Consider the following 21,637-nt stretch of genomic DNA (forward strand, 5'->3'; position numbering starts at 1 on the left):
AGAATATGGGCCTACTGTACAAAATGAAGATAGAAATAGTTTCCATAGATATTTTCCATAGACGACAGAGGGCCACTATCAGGATCAAGATAAACAAAAAATAACATTGGCAATTTCTTGTCATTTCATACTGTAAGCTGCCCCTTTTTTAAGTAGTTAGTAGTAGCAGTTTATATACTGTACTTTTTGCCATTTTGGTAGTTGTTGCTGCCATTTTGTGTTTTATTGTCCTTTGGTAATTATCAAATTTGTTTATTGCTGTTCTAAACATAGGCCTACAGTTCAACAAAGAAAAAACATGAATTTAAATGGCTATACAGTAGTCTTAGATACTGCCTAGAACCATATTGAAGAATACACTGTATTCAGCTGAATTGTACAAATTAGTTACAATAATACCACATGAATTGAGCAAAACAAACTTGTACAAAAAAGTCAATATTTGAATTACACAAGTGTATATTTAAGTAATCCAATTCCAGATTAAGAAATCATTGCCCTTGCCATGACAACTAGGCCTATTGTAAATAACAGACCTAGCATTTTTATTCATGATTTGCTTTAGAGTTGTAGGATATGAAGCGAAATCCACAATGATCAATAGTTCGGCAGACTTGTCTATGTATTGCATGCTCTCCATGTAGGAAAATGCAAACCAGGTCAGTATAGTAGTCCAGGCTTTGTGATTTGAAAATGGCAGACGAGCAATAAAACACTCACCACACTCACCATGATTTGTTCAGGCGAGCAATTGTTTTGCGGGATGGCGCGAGGTAGGGGGACGAGGGAATACTGTAGGTGAACATTTCAATTGCTATCCTGTGCACCAACTAGAGTCAACAGGACATCAAATTTAACATCCAATATTTACATGTAGAGAAATAATAAAGTGCACTCTCCCAATACCAACACCCACACCCCCCTCCCCCTCGGGACCAGTTACGACATTCAGACTTCCGGAAAGTCCAGTTAGTGGAAGATATCTATTAAACCCTTCCCGAACAAGTCTGTTGTAGGCCAGCTAGGGCCTAGCCGCTGAAATAAGATGTAGCAATTTCCTACAAGCCTACGAAAAGTTAAAATTTCAGTATGTACAGTATCTGTTGTTTTGCTGTAACTCTACTGCACACCAAATTTAATTACCAATAAAAATGAATGCTTTTATATTGTTTTTACGTGCATTTTCAGTCTGATATTTTTTTTCCTTAAACACAGAACACTCTTCGTAGTCACAAATCCACTTGCTGGTCAGTTGTTGTCAACATCAGACATCAGGTCATGCCTTCTAAACTCTGCCAGCAAATTGGTTAATTTTTTTTCGTGTGGTCATGTGCAAACATGTGCTTGGCTGTGATGTGATCGCCAAAAGTTTCATAGTGCGTGACAGCTTGCTGATGCAAGCTCAGTGTATTGTCTATAATTTATATAGTAACTAAATCTAACAAATTAAAATTTTATTTCTTACTAATTTCCTCCGTAATTATATTGGCAACATGTTGAACTGAAAAGTGTCTTGTTTTAAGAATAAGTGAAGCTATGCATTTGTAATTTACACTGATGAATGTAACGACATCTAAATCCGAATAAATGTCAGCTGAAAGATAGTCAGCCATCCTAGAAACTTGCTTGAAACTTGAGTTCCGTCTTCATTTCAGGTTGATTCCAATCGATTTTAAGGAGGCGATAATTCACTTTATTAAACAATGAAAGGCGTAACTTTCACTTGATCTAACCATCTAAACTTTAACATTTACTGGTGTGTCATTTTAAAGCAATAATCTCTGGCAAAGCTATCGGGACAGCGAAAGCAGTTTATTCACAGGGTGTTGTGCTACAGTAAGCCTAGTTGTTAATTCCTAGACAGCAATATAATTGTGTTATTATTTCGCCCAGAAATCGTTTATTAACTGTTTATTTGTTGTGTAGAAGTTTGTACATTGTACACAGAAAAGTATAATGACCCATGATATTGGCTATTTCTTTAGCTCGGAAGTAACCAAATGCTTTTGAAAATAAAGATAAAATATAGTTGGGATTTCTATTAAAATAGGCCTGCTATATTGGTGCAAGATTTTCAAATTCTTTGTGAGCTATTTTTCACTCAACTGGAGAGGAATTTAGGTGCGCGATGGTGCGCCTTAAATCACAAGGCCTAGTAGTCTATTATTATAGTTGAAGCGGCCACAAGCCATTGAGGCACTTTCAGACGTTCCAACCCCTGTAGACCAGAAAAATCGGTAGAAGGGAGAATTTGCAGTTGAAGGGCGCCCCCATTTGCACCAATTAGTGAAAAGCACCCTCACCGTCGAAATATTCTGATAGCATAAATGTCTTTCGAGAGGTGTATAAATGTTTTTCATCCATTTGGCCTAGTAATTTCATGTATTTAACCATGCGAATTCCATGTTTTTTACGATCTACAGTAGGCCTAGCCTAGTGTATAGTTTTTGAAATTCGAGAGAACTTGAACAAATTTGGGAGACCGGGAGATAGCATGGAAATTGTCGAGACTCCCGATCGAATCGGGAGGGTTGAAACCTTTGCACCTTTGATGATGAACCGATACTACAGTACTGTATGTGGGGTCAGAGGTAAACTCCCTGGAGCTTGGTAGTCTAGCATGTAAATGATGAATTTTGTTACCATTTTATATATAAAATTGGTATTTTATGTAATATATAATTGTTTACTTCATGAAATGGGTTTGGCCTATTAAACTACAAGAACTATATTAGGAATCTCCATATTATCTGTGTTTTCAAATAATATGGAGAATGACATATGGATAGGAAAAAAGTGTTTGTTGTTCTATTAGCTTTGAATTGGATATTATTTTTCATCCAAATTACTGTTGCATTGCACTATAAATAATACTTTTATAATTTATTCCTAATTTAAATTTGCTGGTGGTAATCAAATTTTAAAATTTTTTCATAAAAAAGCCTGTAAACAGTCAAATTGTATGGCATTGTAGATCTGTGTATCATTAGAAATTGATAACTTATTTCATACTTTTTCATAACATTTTTTAGAATTTTTTTTTCGAACTTAAATACCAAAGTTCAGTATGTTTTGAAATGTGGAAAACCTCCCAAAATGCTGTGCTGCTATTTGTTAATTCAAAGATACTCAGACTGTATGCTATGTCATAATTGTTATTTCCAAACACCATATGGTGGACATGTTTTTAGCAGTTTATGGTTGCTGTGAAATCTCTAGAGGATCCTTGGATCCTGAAAGAAACAAAGGAATGATAAATTTTACTTTGGAATACTGTAATGTTCTCTTCACTCATTAGTAAATCAGGGAAGAAAAAATAATATATTTTTTTCATTTGAAAACACTAGTAACTATAAATATTTACTTATTTTTGCTATTTGCATTGTGAATTTTAACAGAATATTTTGTATTGTTTTGTAGAGAATAATGCTGTATTCTATCGCTTCCCAAACTGAGCCACAAAAATTTGCCTCCAACATTTTTTAGTTGGTCACAGAAAAATTACTGTACATATTAAAATAAGTCACATTATTTATGGATAATTGATATAAGGCCAAATTACCAATGTAATCCCTAGAAAAATGTTTGGGAATCAGTGCTATATTTTATTCTAATCAATGGCCACTGTACATTTTAAAATCATACGTATTTCCATGGTTCATCAGCATCTACTGTAGGTTAATAGTGGCACCAGTGAGGGTCAAGGGTCAATTTCCCCATCGGACAGACATGGTATTCCCATGGTCGGACTAAAAATATTAATTTACTACTGTAATATTATGATATAAAAACATAATTTTAGGCCATCCCAAACCATAAAATCTCTTCCCATGAACCACCATTAGGGATTTTAATCCGAGACCCTGACAGAGACTCAGGGTCGGATCCCTTGCTGGGGTGTATGACAATAATATTTACACTTTCACGGTTGTATTGTCAAATATTGGATGAGAAATTTGCTTCATTTAATTAACATGTCTGTCAGTGTTTAAGTTGTCATTGGCCAAATTGACAAATCATACAGTAATAAAAGCTGAATTTTGCTAAATCATTTCATTTAAAATTAGTCATAAAACTGTAGAATTAAAGCTATCGTTGCTTATTCTTTTGTTTTGGCTAATCAAATTTCTATTTGGCTAATTATTTTCATACTGAATTAATAGCTAAATTGCTAAATAGTTTTGGCCAGCTTAAATCCTGGTTTTTCCAATACGGTAAATTATATTCTCAATACAATATGGAATACTGTATGCTGTGACACAAAATAGAAATACTGTATACTGTACATGGTACAGTAGTTTGTATATAGTAGTTTGTAATATAAACCATAATATAAAATCAGTAAAAATGTTCTACATATTGAAATGTATAGTACTATAGGTCATTTATAATGATCAAATGAAGACGCTATCAAAGGAACCACTTCTGAAAATGTGGGTTGTCTGAATCACTGTAAAATGGGTCGTCCCAAATACAGTAATTTTCAATAATAACAGCTTTAGAATTTAAATTGAGCCTGGCAAGATAAAAATCAATTAATTTACTCTCTATTAAGTTTCATGATTTTTATCAGTAATCTGACAAATATTCCCAGGTACTCCATTTTATTCAAAAGTAGATTATCTTGATGGACAATTGTCTTTTCCTCTGAACTTTGGACAGGAATCCCTCATGGATGAAAATTAAAATCCAGTTTACAAAAAAAAAAAAAATAATTACATAATAATTGAGCTAAAAAAATTGAAAGATAAGTTAATTTATTTGTATTTATACTTTGTATATTTTAAAAGTAGGTTGGTGGTAATACTGTGTCTTTGTGAAAATTACATGAAAACAGGTCTATTCGTGTTAGCCATTTCAACGCCTACTGTGAATGTTAACATTTCCTAGGGAACATACCTTTTGTAGACTTTTAAATTTGCTGGTACAGCAAGCAATTTAAAAATTCTGCTAGTAAAAAGTATGTCAAGTCAATAAACTGAAAATTCTGCTAGTAAAAAGTATGTAAAGTCAATAAACTGATACTCAGTATTTAGATCCATGTTATTTGGATTTCATAATGATTTGATCTTTTAATATGTTCAATATTTAATAATATTTAATTAATAATAATAATAATAATAATAATAATATCACGAATTTATATGGCGCCAATTCCAAACAAAATCAAAGGCGCGACGCATGTGAAAAGCCACCGGAAAATAAATAGGTTTATTTAATAATTGTTTATTAATTTGTTGACATTCAAGTGATACTCTCAAATGACAGGCTTAACACCTGAAGGCATTAAAGAACTAAAGCTGCAAACAGACAGGAATGGAAGAAGCTAGTGGTTGTCTGCACCGTTGTTGAATGATGATGATTTGATATTAGGTTTTTCTATGTTTTTTGCTACAAATAGTGTTATTGATACCGTCATTTGTAATTTACTGTAGCTTCAATTACTTATTTTAAATGTATATATTTATCTGTTATCATGTTATGAACATTGAGTACCATAATGGAATTTTATTTCTGAAATCCAAGGTGTAACATCTGCAAACACATTAAAACAATTCAAATCAAAACTTAAACTGACCTTCATATATAAACTGTCATTTTAATAATAAAAATAATTAGAGTTGGGGAATTGAATTACATTGGTAAATAATCAGAGAAAACAGTTTATCTTATTTATACGGAGGAGTTTATTTTCTGTTCATTTTCATGTTTAATGTTGTTTTTGCTATCTTGAAGAGGGGCAACAGTGACAGACTCGTAAGAGTTTCTATGTCGTCCCTTGACCATTTTCAATGTGTACTGTAACTTTGATTTGTTTAATTTTCATGCATGTTTATATATTGTCGAATAAATGTTGAATAAATTGTATAGAGTACTCGCGTATAAAATATCAAATTATGATAGAAACCAGATGGGAATCTTAATGTATGCGCACAACATGCAAATATTAGATTTTTGAAATCATGTTCGTCTTATGTTTGGATCGTCCGTAACGAGCAAATTTACTTTTGTAATGAACCTACTAAATGTTAGTATGAATGAAAGCTATTTACTGTACTGTACAGTTATTTAGCTTCATTTCGGTGTGGCCGTAAATGTTCGAGCTCTGCTGATAATGATCAGCCCATCACTGTACACTTATTATTCATCATCATTGTGTGTGGCGAATAATTGAAACTTAACTTTAGTATCTTCTTAAAGAATACAGTAACAAAACACTGGAGCCTAGTGTATGCATTGAAAATACAGTAAACAGAGAACCTAATGTAAATTTGCATGGACTACATCTGTTGGTAAAAATAGAGCATCTGTAGGTGCTATCTGGGTTACTCCTACTCACATAACCCCGGTTATATTAGGATTTTGTACTATAAATATTTAATCATTTACTGGTCACAGAAACGTTACTCTACATATTAAAATAAGTCATTATTTCTGGATATTGTGGGGCGATATGTGACATTTTTTGGTCAAGTCGTGCACTTCTGGAAAGAAGCATGAAACTTTGTCCTAGGTGGTTTTTGAGTATGTCAATTCCAAAAATTGCGGCAACCACGATGTCACTACAACCGTTCCAGCCGAAAATGGGAAAAATCAAAGTGGCCACCAAAAAACATAATTTTGGCAGTTTAAAGGCTCTAAGTGCAATAATATTGTGAAAATAAATTATTATTCAAAATCTGAAAATGATGATAAAATTAAAATGGTTGAAAATGTTCGGGCTCTGCTGATAAAGATCAGCCCACCACTGCACACTTATTATTCCTCATCATTGTGTGTAGTGAATAATTAAAACTTGAAACTTTAGTATTTTCTTAAAGAATAACAAAAAACTGTAGCCTACCATTGAAAATACAGTAAACAGAGAACCTACAGTAATGTAATTTTACATGGATTACATCTGTTGTAAAAAATATAGCATCTGTAGGTGTATCTAGGTTAATCTTACTCACATAACCCCAGTTACAATATATTAGGCTTTTGTACTCTCGTATTTTTGTAAACCAGAGCTAATGTTTCGTTTTTGTTTGCTTTTTTATCCCTGTCATAGTCCACATGCTTACGCGTTGCTGCTGTATCGGCACAGTCAGGCAACCCCGCAAGGATTTATACTTTGTGGAGAAAAGTTACATGCATGCAGATAAAGTGCTTTGTTCAGGGACACAAGCAAAGAGACAGAAACTAGGCCTGGATCCAACGGGGAACGGGATATGTACCCCTCCTTCCCTGTTTTAACACCACATTATTTAGTTCCAATATAACAATGGAATTAGAAAAAAAATATACATTTACAATGACATTTTAATTTTGTAGCCACTGCTGCTAGTAGCCACTGCTGCTAGTAGCTTCTACTGCTAGCATGAGCGCAAATCATTGGGAGGGACACGGAGGTACCATCCCCGAAGATATTTTTAAGGGGTTTATTCCCCTTACTTTTCGACCAACATGTAATTTCATGAAGTCAAGAAGATGCCTGAAAATTGTTGAAATGAACTGCATGAATGACCTAGGCTTTAACGAAGGCGCTGTACAGCCGTAGAACTTGATGATGAATTTTACTAAAGTGTCGTTTCAGGCTTTCTAGATGTACTATTCCCTCAAATTTTCACATCTCTTCCCCAATCATGGTGAAGTTTAGGTGGATGTGATAAAGAACTCTACAAGCTCCATGCAGTAGCTCCCCCTCCTCCATTTACTAAATCTACCCCTGGAAAATCTGACCATGAGCTTGGGAGAGCTGCACCAAACTGCTTCCACAAATAACTTGGGTTTAACAACTACATTTTTTTAAATCGAATAGCTTGAATATGGCCATGATACCCGGTTCAATTCCAATCACTGCTCTCCTTTCGCTGGAGGAATGAAATGCAAAAGAAAATGGGCAGCGACTTTCAGATTCGTCTTATACACGGTCGACTTACGGTATACACGAGTATTAACCCATTCAATGTTTAATTTAATCACTGTATCGTGCTGTACTGTACAGTAGTTATCATAAATATGATTTTATTTACTTGTATCTGCCATTGCCAACACAAATACATACTGTATTTGTAATTTTCTTATTAGATTTTAGTTTCCCTTCGGTGTGGCCGTAAATTTTCAAGCTCTGCTGATAATGATCAGCCCACCTTTGTACACTTATTATTCCTCATCATTGTGTGCGGTGAATAATTGAAACCTGAAACTTTAGTGAGTACCTTCTTAAAGAATAACAAAACACTGGAGCCTACACATTGAAAATATAGTAAACAGAGAACTAAATGTAACTTTGCATAGACTACATTTGTTGGTAACAATAGAGCATCTGTAGGTGTTGTCTGGGTTACTCCTACTCACGTAACCCCAGTAATATTAGGCTTTTGTACTCTCGTATTTTTGTAAACCAGAGCTACTGTTTCGTTTTTGTTTGCTTTTTTATCCCTGTCATAGTCCACATGCTTAAGCGTAGCTGCTGTATCGGCACAGTCCGGCAACCCCGCAAGGATTTATACTTTGTGGAGAAAAGGTACATGCATGCAGATAAAGTGCTTTGTTCAAGGACACAAGCAAATAGACAGAAACTAGGTCTGGATCCAATGGGGAAGGGGATATGTACCCCTCCTTCCCTGTTTTACCACCACATTATTTAGTTCCAATATAACAATGGAATTAGAAAAAAATGTACATTTACAATGACATTTCAATTTTTCTATGCCACTGATGCTAGTAGCCACTGCTGCTAGTACTGTAGCTTCTACTGCTAGCATGGGCGCAGATGATTGGGAGGGACACGGGGGTACCGTCTCTAAGATATTTTCAAGGGGTTTGTGCCCCTACTTTTCGACCAACATGTAATTTCATAAAGTCAAGAAGATGCCTGAAAATTGTTGAAATGAACTGCATAAATCACCCAGGCTTTAACGAAAGTGCTGTACAGCCGTAAAACTTGATGATGAATTTTACTAAAGTGTCATTTCGGGCCTTCTAGATGTACTATTCCCTCAAATTTTCACATCTTATCCCCAATCATGGTGAAGTTTAGGTGAATGTGGCAAAGAACACTACAAGCTCCATGCAGTAACTCCTCCTCCCTCATTTAATAAATCTACCCCTGGAAAACCTGACCATGAGTTTGGGAGAGCTGCACCAAACTGCTTCCACAAAAAACTTGGTTTTAACAACTACATTTAATTTTCTTTAATTGAATAGCTGGAATATGGCCATGGTAGTCCTGGTTATTTGAAGGATCGAATGGTCTTTGTATTTAAACTTTATAATAATAAATTGAGCCTTTTAGAAAAACATCCTTGAAGCTTTGCATTCCAAGGTGTTTTTTGTGATTACTGAAGCTATTAAGGTATTTCCAGTAGAAAAGGAGGATTTTAAATTTAGCTAAATTGGCATTTAATCAATTGGTTCTAGATTTAGTACAGGATTTACTGTAGCTTCCAATTCAATTACAATGAATTCACTTCTTTTTATAATTTAAATGAATTTGAAATAACTCATTATCCTTGAATTCATGTTGTGTTTCTCTTCAGCATTGTCATCTTATGATAATGTAAATTTGTATACCTTGTGTACAGTAGGGCTGATACTTTGTATCTATTATTTTAACAAGATGCTCATGGTGGTTGATCTGTGGCCTAGTAGCTCATTCTAGACTTTCTTCATCCCTAAATGCCTGTTTATACTTGCAACGATAACGATAAAAGGCTAAAGCAATTGCTCATAATAGAAAATAAAGAAATAAGAGAAATTTTTAGACTACAGCAATTTGATTATAATTTATTGTTTATATACAGTAAAAAAATGTTTTGACAAATCACATCATAATCATGGAAAAATGAGGAATTTGTAGTAGTAACAATGATTTTAACGTTTTTTCCATGATAATGATGTCATTTGAATAGATTTGTCAAAATATTTATCGTTATTGAATCATGCAAGTGTAAAAACTTATTTTTTAATTTTCTATGAACAACTCCTTTTTAACTTTTTATCGTTATCATTGCAAGTATAAATAGGCCTTTATGGGTAAATTTTGTCTCTGATTTTCCATATATTTATAAGCAATTAACTTAGCCAGCTAAATTGTTGTAGCAACTGTGGATGTGCTGAACTGTGGAGAGTACCAGGTTCAATTTCAATCACTGCTCTCTTTGCGCTGAAGGACTGAAATGCAAAAGAAAATGGGCAGCGACTTTCAGATGTGATGTTTAAGCCGTTGGTCCTGTGAGCCAAATGGTCCATGTACACGTTAAAGAACGCAGTACAGTATACTCTTCAGGAATGAGTAGTGGTTGTGTAATGCCTATAATCACCACCTGAAGGATCCCACTGGAAAAAGTCTTTGGACTTTTGTAGGTTGTCCTTGCTGTTTAAATCCATTCTAATATTTATACAAATTCACTGAGACATTGTTTAAAAGGTTTTTGTGGAGGCGTTCAGAAAGGAGGCACGTACAGTAACGCATAAGAAAAACATGATTTATAAAAATGATCTGATTTGCATGAGATGATTATGAAGTACAATGTGAGAAATGAATGGAAGGGATGTAGTTATGGTGGGTGGGGGCCATCCAGGCTTGAAATTTTCCACCCAGTCTAAAGCTAATTTCATGGCCCTGCACCCACCCTTATTAACCCACTTTCCATCCTTAAAATCCACTCTTATTATTTAGAGTTTACCAATATTATCACGCACCCACCCCCAAAATGCCTATCAACTGTCCTTAGTTTTCTTCAACTATAACGCTTAATGGAAAAAAGATGTATTTTATAATTAGAAAACATAAAAAGTACCATAATCATGGAGAAAATATTAACTTAAGAATAAGAAGTGAAAGGTAGCTAAACAGGTAATAGAAAAAGGAGGTCATATTTTGAGAGTGATTAAGTTTGAAAGTAGGATATTAACAGGGCTTCCAAGTCTCCCGGATTGGGCTGGAGTCTCCAGGAATTTTGGTTCATCTCCCAGTCTCCAGGAAATTCCACATTTTCTCCTGGAAATTCCACATTTCCTCATGGAATTTGAATTTTTCTTGGATTTCTCCAGAGTTTTACGAGATTTTCATAAATGTTCCCATTCTTGTGCATTAAATATGGCAGACATATCTTTTATTGAACATGTACTAGGCAGCAATAAGTTATTAACAGTGCCCTAAACCTGCCCAAGCCTTTTATTAACTTAAAATAATATTCTCTCCCACCTTGTTGCCCAAAAAACATTATACAATACACTCGTTCAGACTATTATAACTAAAGAAATAAACACTAGATGAAACCTATTTACCCATGTACCATGTACTGTACAGCATTGTAATTGGCCTTTATACTGTATAATGTTTGTAATAGAAAAAGTTTTACTGGGATACTAGTAATTTATAAACCCTTCCTACATAATACGAACGTTATACAAAGGTCAGTTAAAATACAATACTGTACAGTACATGGATAAATAGGTTCATCTAGTTTTTAGTATTAAATTTCTTTCACAGTAATTAAAAACCAAAATGTTTTGATTGACATATAGGCTTCTCAATAGGAGTCTATTGTAGTAACACAGCTTATTGTAACATTTGAATCGACATACAACTTTGAACATGCATGACTGAAGAAATTTATGTAAACATTAATGGGTGTGTTTGTACTGAATATTGAGAAAGAAAAGGTTCTCTTATTATTGGTTAATTATCAGATTACCAAGATAAGAACCGCATTGCAACTGCATTTTGACTCCACATGAAATGGTTACCAGGCTGATACTCTACATATGCATGATGTAACATTACCCAGAATGTAATTTAAAATTGCCTATAAAATGAAAACTTTAACAAAACAACATTTTCGCGTGACTATTAAGATGCAAACAAACAATGATGATTCATCCTATCCGAATACTAGCTCATGTCTGTATTCAAATAAGCAGTGGTTAAACTTTTATTCTTACAGTACTGTAACTGAACAAAATAGAATATTTTGTTGTGTTGTAAACAGAAGTTTGATATTTGTTTAACTGATTTCTCCTAATTATAATATATTTGGTAGGCATACTATGTAAGTGATAGGTCCTACTGTATAGATTAATGCTAACGCATAGATTTTGCAGAATCATAAAAAATTAATTATAAATGAGGGATCATAGCTACTGTATAAATAAGTGAATATTGGCTTGCTTAAGGTACTCCAAATGACAAATTTTATATCAATTTTAGCAGGATATTGGCTACCATATCACAGTTAATCTCACTTACTGTAGTAAACGATTATTCATCATTTTAACTATAAAACTAGTTTCTGAGTATGCTTTAAAAAGCTCTACTATATAATGTATTACCAAAGCAGACTTTGAATTATGATTACAAGTATGGCAGGGGTAAATGGAGAAAAGTACCACATCAAAAGAATTCTTGTAAGGTACAGTACTGTAGATGATGTTTTTCATTTATTTTAAAAATTCTCATTGTATAACCATAAAAGATATTGCTTCATCCTAAATTGTGATCCAAATATATTGTTTTCATTGTCCAGGAAACCCAGTGCAATTTTGTCATTCGTACTATTCGTTGGTGCTTTCAAAAGCGAACATTTTATTTGGCACACTTAATAAATGTTCCGTCTTAAGGCTTTTTGACTTTATAATATACAGAAATAAGGAAGATTTACATTTTTACTTGGAGAAAATTGAAATTGTTAATTGACTTTTAAGACAGTGTATCAGACAAGCATGGCCAGGTTAAAAGTATAACCAGTACAAGCATGTTAAAAACATGACTTTAGCAATAATGTGAAGCTTTTTGGCCGTGGCATTACTGTACACTATAAAAATCAACTTATTAAAATACATCCTTAAAGCTTTTAAAAGCTTATAGGCCTATACATTGACAATTTACAAAATTAAATAAATATGAATTGTGGATTAAATTAACTGTATTCAAAGAATTTTCCCAGACCAATATTTTATCCCTAGGGAGCTCACTCTTAAATATTTCTGTACGAGGAGGTGCCAAATTTTTGGGGTACCCTGTATATTTTTTTAGGACTTGGTGGCACAGGTGTGGTAAATATGGGGGAAGTTTAAGCATTTATGGGGTATACTTGCGCGGACAAGTGTGGGAAATAACCAGGGTGAAATTGGTAGTCCCAACAGTATACTACAGTTTACAAAGCAACAATAGCTTGTGATAGTACATTGAAGATTATTTTTAATAGTAGAAGCTTTGTATTTTATTTATGTTGACATTGATGTTGATAATGATTGTAGTGGAGATGAAAAGAGGATGGTGAAGATTATGTTGATGGTGGAGATAAATGGAAAAAGAAGATGATGATGATGTGTTTACAGCGAGACTTTTTGTAATTTGCACTATAAATTTAAAAACATCAACCATTAAAGGGAAAAAAAAAAACACCTAGTAGTTGTACAAGACCTTTGTTTTAATTCAGGATTTTCACATTTACTATCTAGCTAATAGAAGAAGGTAAGAAGTGAACTCTCAATGAAGTCTAATCACAAATTATTATTTATGTTACATTACTGTAATTTCATTTCGGGGTGGGTGGGGAGATGTTGTTAGCAAAGAATAGTTATGAGATTTTCAGGTCCTTTAGACCAGTAATTTAATTTAACAATTATGCTAATCTATGTGAAATAAAATTTTTTCATCCATAGGTTCAGCTACATTGTCCTCAAGATCACACTATTGAGCTTATTCCAGACACTGTATGGGCACAGTTTACCACTGTTGTAAAACAAGCAATATCAGGTACTATACTTTTAAACATCATTTTTTTAAGAATATATTTTATTATTTGTTTTATAATTTATTTTCCTTCACAAAGACAAACACATGTGCACTCTATGTAGACAAAGTCATTCTGAGGCTAGGGTGGGGAGTTGTTTTTAATAGTCGTGAGAAGAAATCCTATTTAATACCATGCCAGGAATTGAACCCAGGACCATGGGATTGGAAGGTAAGCATCTTAAACTATTCAACTCCACTCAAATAGAGTACTGCATTGCTACAATTATCATAGAGATTCAGTATCTGCATCTTTAAAGTGAATGCAATTAAATTTATTTATGATCCAAAGATGATAATCATAAAAGCTAGGATATTCACAGTATAATGGCAAAGGAGAGGTGGTAGTAAATAGTGATCTATTAGGCCAAAAAAAAGAAAATAGTTTCTCGCCCTGTCTCTTATACACATCTAGACATTTTCTCTGCCTCACCATTTTTTTTTTTTTTTCTTAAACAAAACCGTGATTTAGTGCCATAGGAACCTCAAGTTTATGGTTTCTTCAGTTTTTTGCTGTGTACTTCGCTGGTGTCTTTGACCTAGTTACTTTACTTACAGTCTGTTTCCACCATGAAACTAACAAATTGCTTGAGAGGAAAAGATAAAAGAATATGTAATAGTTAAAAAAAAAAAATTGACAATAACCTTTTTTTTTAGAGTTAGTGTCTTTTTGTTTTATCCCTAATTATGTCTACAAAGAAAAAAATAAATTCTAATAATTTAGATACTCTGTAGACTGCCTATTGTACATGATTAAAAACAGATAATCTTTTAGATTTGTTTGGTAATAATGTAGAGCCCATCTGGCTCCAAAGCAATAAATTGACCAATTGTACGGCTGGCCTCATCATCAATATTTAATTCCCAGGCAAAACTAATCGAGCTACAGTATGGAGCTGCAATTGCTTTTTCCCGTAAGGACATGTTTTTTTCTCAATTCTGCCCCGGAGTCAACCTGAGAAAGACCAAACATAGACAAGAAACAAATTCATAAAGGAAATGTATAAAACTATTGAGTTCCTGTCCCTAAAATGGTATCCTACTGCAGATGTGTAGGATACTACTACTCTCTACTTTGAATCCAGTACCAAACTATACAGGACTTGATCACTGTTGTACTATATTTGTAAGTGAGACCAATGTGAAACTGTGGCTTGGCAGAGGTAACTAGCCAACCCCAAGGTCTTAGCCTTTTCAACCCTAGCAGAGTATTATGATTGTTTTCAACAACAAAAAAATAATAATGATTATAACTGCCTCATTGACAGACTTTACCTGTCTTGGCCTGCAACCCTGGCAAAGTATTAGGATTATTTTTTCGACCACAAAAAAAAAACAGTGCTCCTTTAGCCTCGTTGACAGACAGTAGAGCTGCACGTAGCTTTCTTGCCTTCCAATCCCTGGGATTTAGCCTGTTCAACCCTGGCAAAGTCTTAGGATTGTTTTCAACCAAAAGTACAGTATATTGACTTTCCTTTAGCCTCATTGACATAGAGCTGTAGCTTCCTTCCAATCCCGGGTCCTGGGTTCAGATCCTGCAATGTTGATGGAGTGGAGCTGAACTTGGTGGTTAAGGTGCTTGCCTTCTAATGTCAGGGTCCTGGGTTCAAATCCTGCAATGTTGATGGAGTGGAGCTGAACTTGGTGGTTAAGATGCTTGCCTTCTAATGTCAGGGTCCTGGGTTCAAATCCTGCAATGTTGATGGAGTGGAGCTGAACTTGGTGGTTAAGATGCTTGCCTGGGTTCAAATCCTGCAATGTTGATGGAGTGGAGCTGAACTTGGTGGTTAAGATGCTTGCTTCCAATGTCAGGGTCCGGCCTGGGTTCAAATCCTGCAATGTTGATGGAGTGGAGCTTCAGCTTAGTGGTAAAGAATCTTGACTTCCAATCCCAGTCCTATGTTTTTTTTTCTCATGATCAAATTGACTTCACTACCTAAGCCTCTTTGAGAATTGGTTAATGAAGAACTTATGTGTGTAGGTTTGCAGGGGTTCTGAGACTCAGGGCCTCCTGGAAATTGGCTACTGCCTCCTGAATTTCCACAAGCAAGCACAATTCTCCTGGAAACTAATCCTCTCCAACAATTTCAGTTTTTAGTAATATATTTGAATTTGTCTCCCCGGCGCTAGCTGGCCATGGGTGTCACCATGAACAGCAACTGTAAGTGTTAAGAAAGCTCGCAAACCAGATCTCCTAGAAATATAAATAAGTATATAATAATTATACATAATTTTATTATTTTTATATTTCAGATGCTAACATTTCGGTGAAGAATGTTGCATGTATGGGGATATCCGTGCAAAGAGCTACGATCACTCTTTGGGACAGGTAGGCTAATAATAATACAGTAGGCCTCATTGTGTAACGCCTTATGAATCACAGATCAGCCTGGGCACATTACATTAAGCCCGAACTAGTATATAGTGAAAGACTATGTCCCGTCAGACAGCTTTAAAAAAACCTTTTTTTTTAATTTTTAAATTTTAATTACTAGAAATTTCATTTTATTAATTATTAATAGTTTATAAAAAAAAAAACATTTTAAAGTGTTTAAATGATAGATACAGAACATCCAGAGTATATTAAATTTGACTCTAAATCGGTAGCGTAGGATTTGAGGCCCATCCTCGGTTGATAGCCCAGGCCTCACCCAAGTTTACATAAAATATATAAAAAAAATGCCCTGGAAAAAATATCCTAGAAAAATGGCCCCAAATGACAGGTAGGCACACCTGGGGTGCATTCGGGCGAGTTTTGTGTAGTCTAACACGGGATAAACCTGGAAACTGTCACTTCCAGTTCTAGCCCGAACGGGTGTTAAACCAAGGTAATTCAACAGAAGGACGCACATCTCCGCTCTCGAACATAGTGCGTGCGTACAGTCCTTTGATCTTTACTGTGGCATCGACAATCCGGTACTAGTTGCGAGTACAGCCGTCAATTATTAGTCTATGCGTGCCATTCGTTTTGTGGTGTAAGTTTTTATTTTATTAATTTTGGGTACTTCGCAATGTCTGTTACATCTGATTTTTTTTTTAATGCGAGCTTGTTAAATGCTTCTATAAACTGCAATTTGATTTGTGAAAATTGACCAAGAAAATGAAGAGTTAAATTTTACGAATTTTATAAAATTTCATGTTCTTATGTAATATTAATCTGTCATTTTGACAATGTTGGCATAAGGTGCCAAAAACGAGCATTTGAGTATATACAGGACATTTATTAATTTTTACTGCGAAGTGAGTCTCATGAACGACAATGCTCCACAATTTCGGTAAAATTAATGTTGAAATGAAGAATATATTTCAGTCTAATGTTAGTGCAAAATATCATCAGTCCTTTGTAATCACTGCACGACGCGCGATTATCATGGCAACTAACACGCGCGTAGGTAAATCGTCATGTATGGTGACGGTTTATGGTCTGGTTGCTATGGTTTTTGTGACGTTCAGCGTGTAGGGACGCACGTGCGCCTAGAATGTCGATGCCAGAGTTATAACCTTTGATGTCCCGAGATGTACGCCTTGGTTGCCTTGGTTAAACGCAGACCGCCTGTTGATATCCGCTGATAATCCAACGCTGCAAATTGCAGTGTTTTTGGAAGAGCAAAAGCAGCATGTGGTATCAGCAGGGAGCATTTTGTATCCACTTAATCCCTTTTGATTGTTTTAACATGCGCCAGAAGTAAAGTCTGTTTTAAATGATGTTCCCTGCCTTCTTTTACAGTTTATTTCTAAAAACAAAACTGAAATGCTTGATAAAATAAATTATTTCAACTGAGGGCTAGCCTAGAATCAAAATTGTTACATACTGTACGTCTGCCGCATGCATACATGACCATGGCACCACTGCTTATTCATTTAACAGTGGTAGTAATTTCCTGTTTTTAAACTACAATTGTCAAACAAATGAAAGTTTATTCATGGTTTATGCACACAAAATGCACATCTGTGATTTATTGGGAGTTTGCTATGCTTTATTATTGTTGTTGTAGCTTCTTTGGTAATTTCATTACTTGATTTTGAGACAACTACATTAATGCAGTGGACCAATGCCAAAGTCTGTTTCTTAATAAAATTGTGGGGTGACGCAGCTGGGTGACTCAAAGGTGCAGGGCAACTTGATAGAAACTCATCATTTGTATATCTGAGGTTTTACGTCCGAAGTTATTGGTTTTTTTTTTAAAGCTGAGTTCTGCACGAACCGGTAGACCAACTGCGGATGCAATGCAATGTAATAACACTATGTAACTTTTTCTCGTTCTCGCCCGAACACACCCCTACTCTACTGTATTAAAAAGGCTAGTCACACCTTCTGCACATACTGTAAGGTATAGATGTAATTTTTTGGTTTTTCTAGTTTTTTAAAAATAAAAACCTCATTTGACATTTTAAATCAGCCTCACTTGTTTTTATTATGTTCTTAATTTTTAAGCAATTTCAGCCTTAGTGTTCTTATTAAATTTGTTCTTATTTAAAAAAAAGTGTAAAGGGTAGGGCGACATTCTTTGTATTCAAACAATTTGTATCTGTTGAGTTTTTGGAAGTACGTCAACCTTGATTATACAGTAGGCACTGTGATTTATTGTGATAAACTGTACGGCAAGGACAGTCATCACGACTACCATAGTTAGTCCAACCAAATACACTAGTGGCCCGGTCTGTTGTTGAAACCTACGACATTAAATACATTAATTTTGTCTAAACATGTGCCAAAAATTGCCACACAGGTTTAAAATGCAATAAATATTAGCACAAAAAAATATGGTGATTGATGTTTAAGAGTAAGAATATTTATTAATAAGGAATGTAAAGGTTCATTGAACTTTTTCATTACAAAAGTTTAGGTTTAATACCAATTATTGGATTTGCCAGTACTGTGTGCTACTGTAAAAGAATTTGGGTAACACCTAAAAAATAAATTCAGTTAAAATTTTGAATATCTTACTTTATAAAAGGAACAAAAAGTTAACATCCAACTTGAAACAGATAGAAAAAAATAGTTTTTGATAATTGACAGTATTTTATTAATAGAAATTCCTAAATTGATTCACTAGCCAATCTATTTGTTACAAAAGAATACTAAAAGATTTTCTAAATCTCTGTTTATTGACAGAAATTTTTTTTATTCAAATTTTGAACTGCATGTTAATATACTTATATACAGTTGAATCCTACTTTGGGACACCCCTATTAAATGAACACTTTTTTGGGCTCTAAACAGGGGTGGGGGATACAGTACGTCTTTTAACACTATGGTCAACTCCTATTAAGGCCACGCTTTTTTTATCCTAAGGTATTCCCCTAATAGGGGTCCTACAGTATACAAATTAAGCAATTGAAATATGAAATTGAAATTTTTCAAATTTGTTATGACCAGTCTTTATCCGAAGCACTGTTTACACTTAAAAAATCAAATATTTGCATAATTAGAGTTATTTTAAATTTAAATACATAGTAGTAGACTAGCTATAGGAAGAACAAACTTTCACATCTGTATTTACCTTTTACATCTTTGTGAAGTACAGACATAAGCAAACATATAGACAGTCTGGGTGTGATTGTCAATTGTATTAAGTACCTCCTTGGTTGTTGTAGCACTTTGTATTTGATCAAATCAAGGAGGTATTATTATTACCTCCTTGATCTAACATAAACATTCACATTATTATTACCTCCTTGATCTAACATAAACATTCACATTACTGTATAGTTATAATTATTTACAGAATTTTTGACCTCTTTGTAAAAGCTACATTAAACAAGCATGGGTCTATTTAATTGTCTGGTAGTTGTACTACTGTGTGTAAAGTAATTTTTTAATGAGATTCTCATTTTTTTTTTCAATTTTTTTTTCTTTCTTAAACTTGCTTATATACATATATTTTATGAAAAAATGTTTAAGATGTGGAAATACTGCTTCATACACAGGGAGATCTGGTTTGCCATATTCATGGCTACTTCCTCCAGGTAGTTCATTCATTCATCATTCTAATGGTTTATTTCAAAACTTCACGAACATACATGAATTAACAATGAAAATGGTTTAAATAAGAATTGCCCAGTATTGTAGCAAAAACTAAATTGCACTTTATAGACACCTGATTGGTGGTCCTCCCTCTTTGTCTGGAGTATTTGCCTGTTAAAATGTGTAAGGGTATATGTATTTTGTTAATTAAGTTAATAGCTTAATACTTTGTTTATAATTTCCTTGTTTTTAATTTGTAGATGTGTCGCTTCATACACAGAGAGGGATGGTTTGCCATATTCCTTGTGACTTCCCCAGGTTCATTCATTTTCTTATGGCATCTATTTCAAATCTCAAAAAAAAAAAAACAAATTTTAAAAAATGGTTTAAATAAGAATTGCTGAATACAGTATACTATAGCCTAACATTGTAGTAAAAAGAAACAAAATAAATAAATATAAATAAATTCTTCTCTTTAGTCACCTGGTTGGTGACCTCTTTGTCTGGAGTACTGTAGTACTTTTAATTGCCAATTTCAATTTGTAAGTGTAGGCCTTTGTGTATTTTTGTTAAGTTAATAGTTTAATTCTTTGTTTATAATTTTGTTTGTCCTTTTATAAGTTGTACAATATGGATACACCACCTTTGTGTGGGCCACCAATATACATACAGTAAAGGTGAAATTTCCCAATAAATACTTTATTTTATAACGCCATGGAGGAATTACACTAGTTTAAACCAAATCCTCCATGATAAAACATTGTCCAGACTATCAAATTTTCTGTTGTTTGCCCATATATAGCAATGATATGCCTATATATGGGCATGATGTGATGTCATTATGTCCATATATAGGCATGTCACATGTTTTTTGTCAAGCGAAATTTGATAGTGTACACAGGGCTTAGATTTTCTTTATAGCCACTTGTAAAGAATAAGGATCTAAAGCCAGTTTTACATAATAATTAATATTATTATTATATTGTGCTTCTGTTATTTTCAATTGAACAATTTCTTTTGGTAGGCACACTGGTACACACTACTGTAACTTTATATCATGGAATGACACAAGAGCTGAACCATATGCAAATGTCATCAACCAATCACTGTCTTTCAAAGTAAGTGGTATAAAAAACATAATATAATAGTATATTAATTTGATATTACTGTATACAGTTTAGAAAGTATAATACATACTCCAAGTATTGAAATATACGCCATCGTGTTGGGATTCAATATTTCGACATTAATTATGTCATCATCAGGAATGAAAAAATTATCCATATTAGCAAGCTTATATGCACTAGTACCAAAAGTGTTTAACCCATCAAAACATTACCTCTAGTAGGTGACATAGCAGTGATTTAAACAAAAGATTAAAGCATTCTTACTCTAATGATCAAAGATACCTACAAAAACAAAGAAAGCTCTTTTAAAGCTCTGAGCCCATTGTTAAGCAAAGGGTGTAGTCTACGTATAGCGAACGCTTCTTTAAACAATAGGATAGACCAGTTTCGGGAGCTGTCAATAATGCTAGTACTAGAAAATTAAACCTAATTTATTACTTACATTACAGACGACATTATCATTTTCAAGTATACTCTGTAATCCTAAAACAAATTGAAATGCCTCACAGTTTTTAACATGATCAAATATAACACTATCAGATCGTGAAGAATGTTCTTTAAGTCTAGTTATTAAGCACCTATCTGTCTTACCAATATAATCACATTGCAGCCTGGACATTTAAAACTGTCTCTTATACACATCTAGATGTGTATAAGAGACAGACTTCAGAGGGTCTCCATTGAAACTTGCAACTCTTAATGGGGGTAACTTGAACGAGTCGACCAATTGCTTAATCAGCTTTGGGTTGGTCTCAC

At 33.9% G+C, this 21,637-nt stretch overlaps 1 protein-coding gene across 1 annotated transcript in view; it reads left to right on the forward strand.

Moving 5' to 3' along the window:
* LOC117121197 (putative glycerol kinase 5) overlaps positions 1–21,637 on the forward strand; it is a 60,714-nt gene that overhangs the window by 1,976 nt on the left and 37,101 nt on the right. Inside the window, exons 2-4 of the mRNA XM_033266313.1 lie at positions 13,657–13,750; positions 16,040–16,115; positions 20,779–20,872. Of these exons, the coding sequence (XP_033122204.1) occupies positions 13,657–13,750; positions 16,040–16,115; positions 20,779–20,872 (264 nt within the window). The remainder of the gene's footprint in view (positions 1–13,656; positions 13,751–16,039; positions 16,116–20,778; positions 20,873–21,637) is intronic.

Source organism: Anneissia japonica, unplaced genomic scaffold (genome assembly GCF_011630105.1).
Source record: "Anneissia japonica isolate Jap-2015-1 unplaced genomic scaffold, ASM1163010v1 scaffold993_len1110182_cov180, whole genome shotgun sequence".
Lineage (NCBI taxonomy): Eukaryota > Metazoa > Echinodermata > Crinoidea > Comatulida > Comatulidae > Anneissia > Anneissia japonica.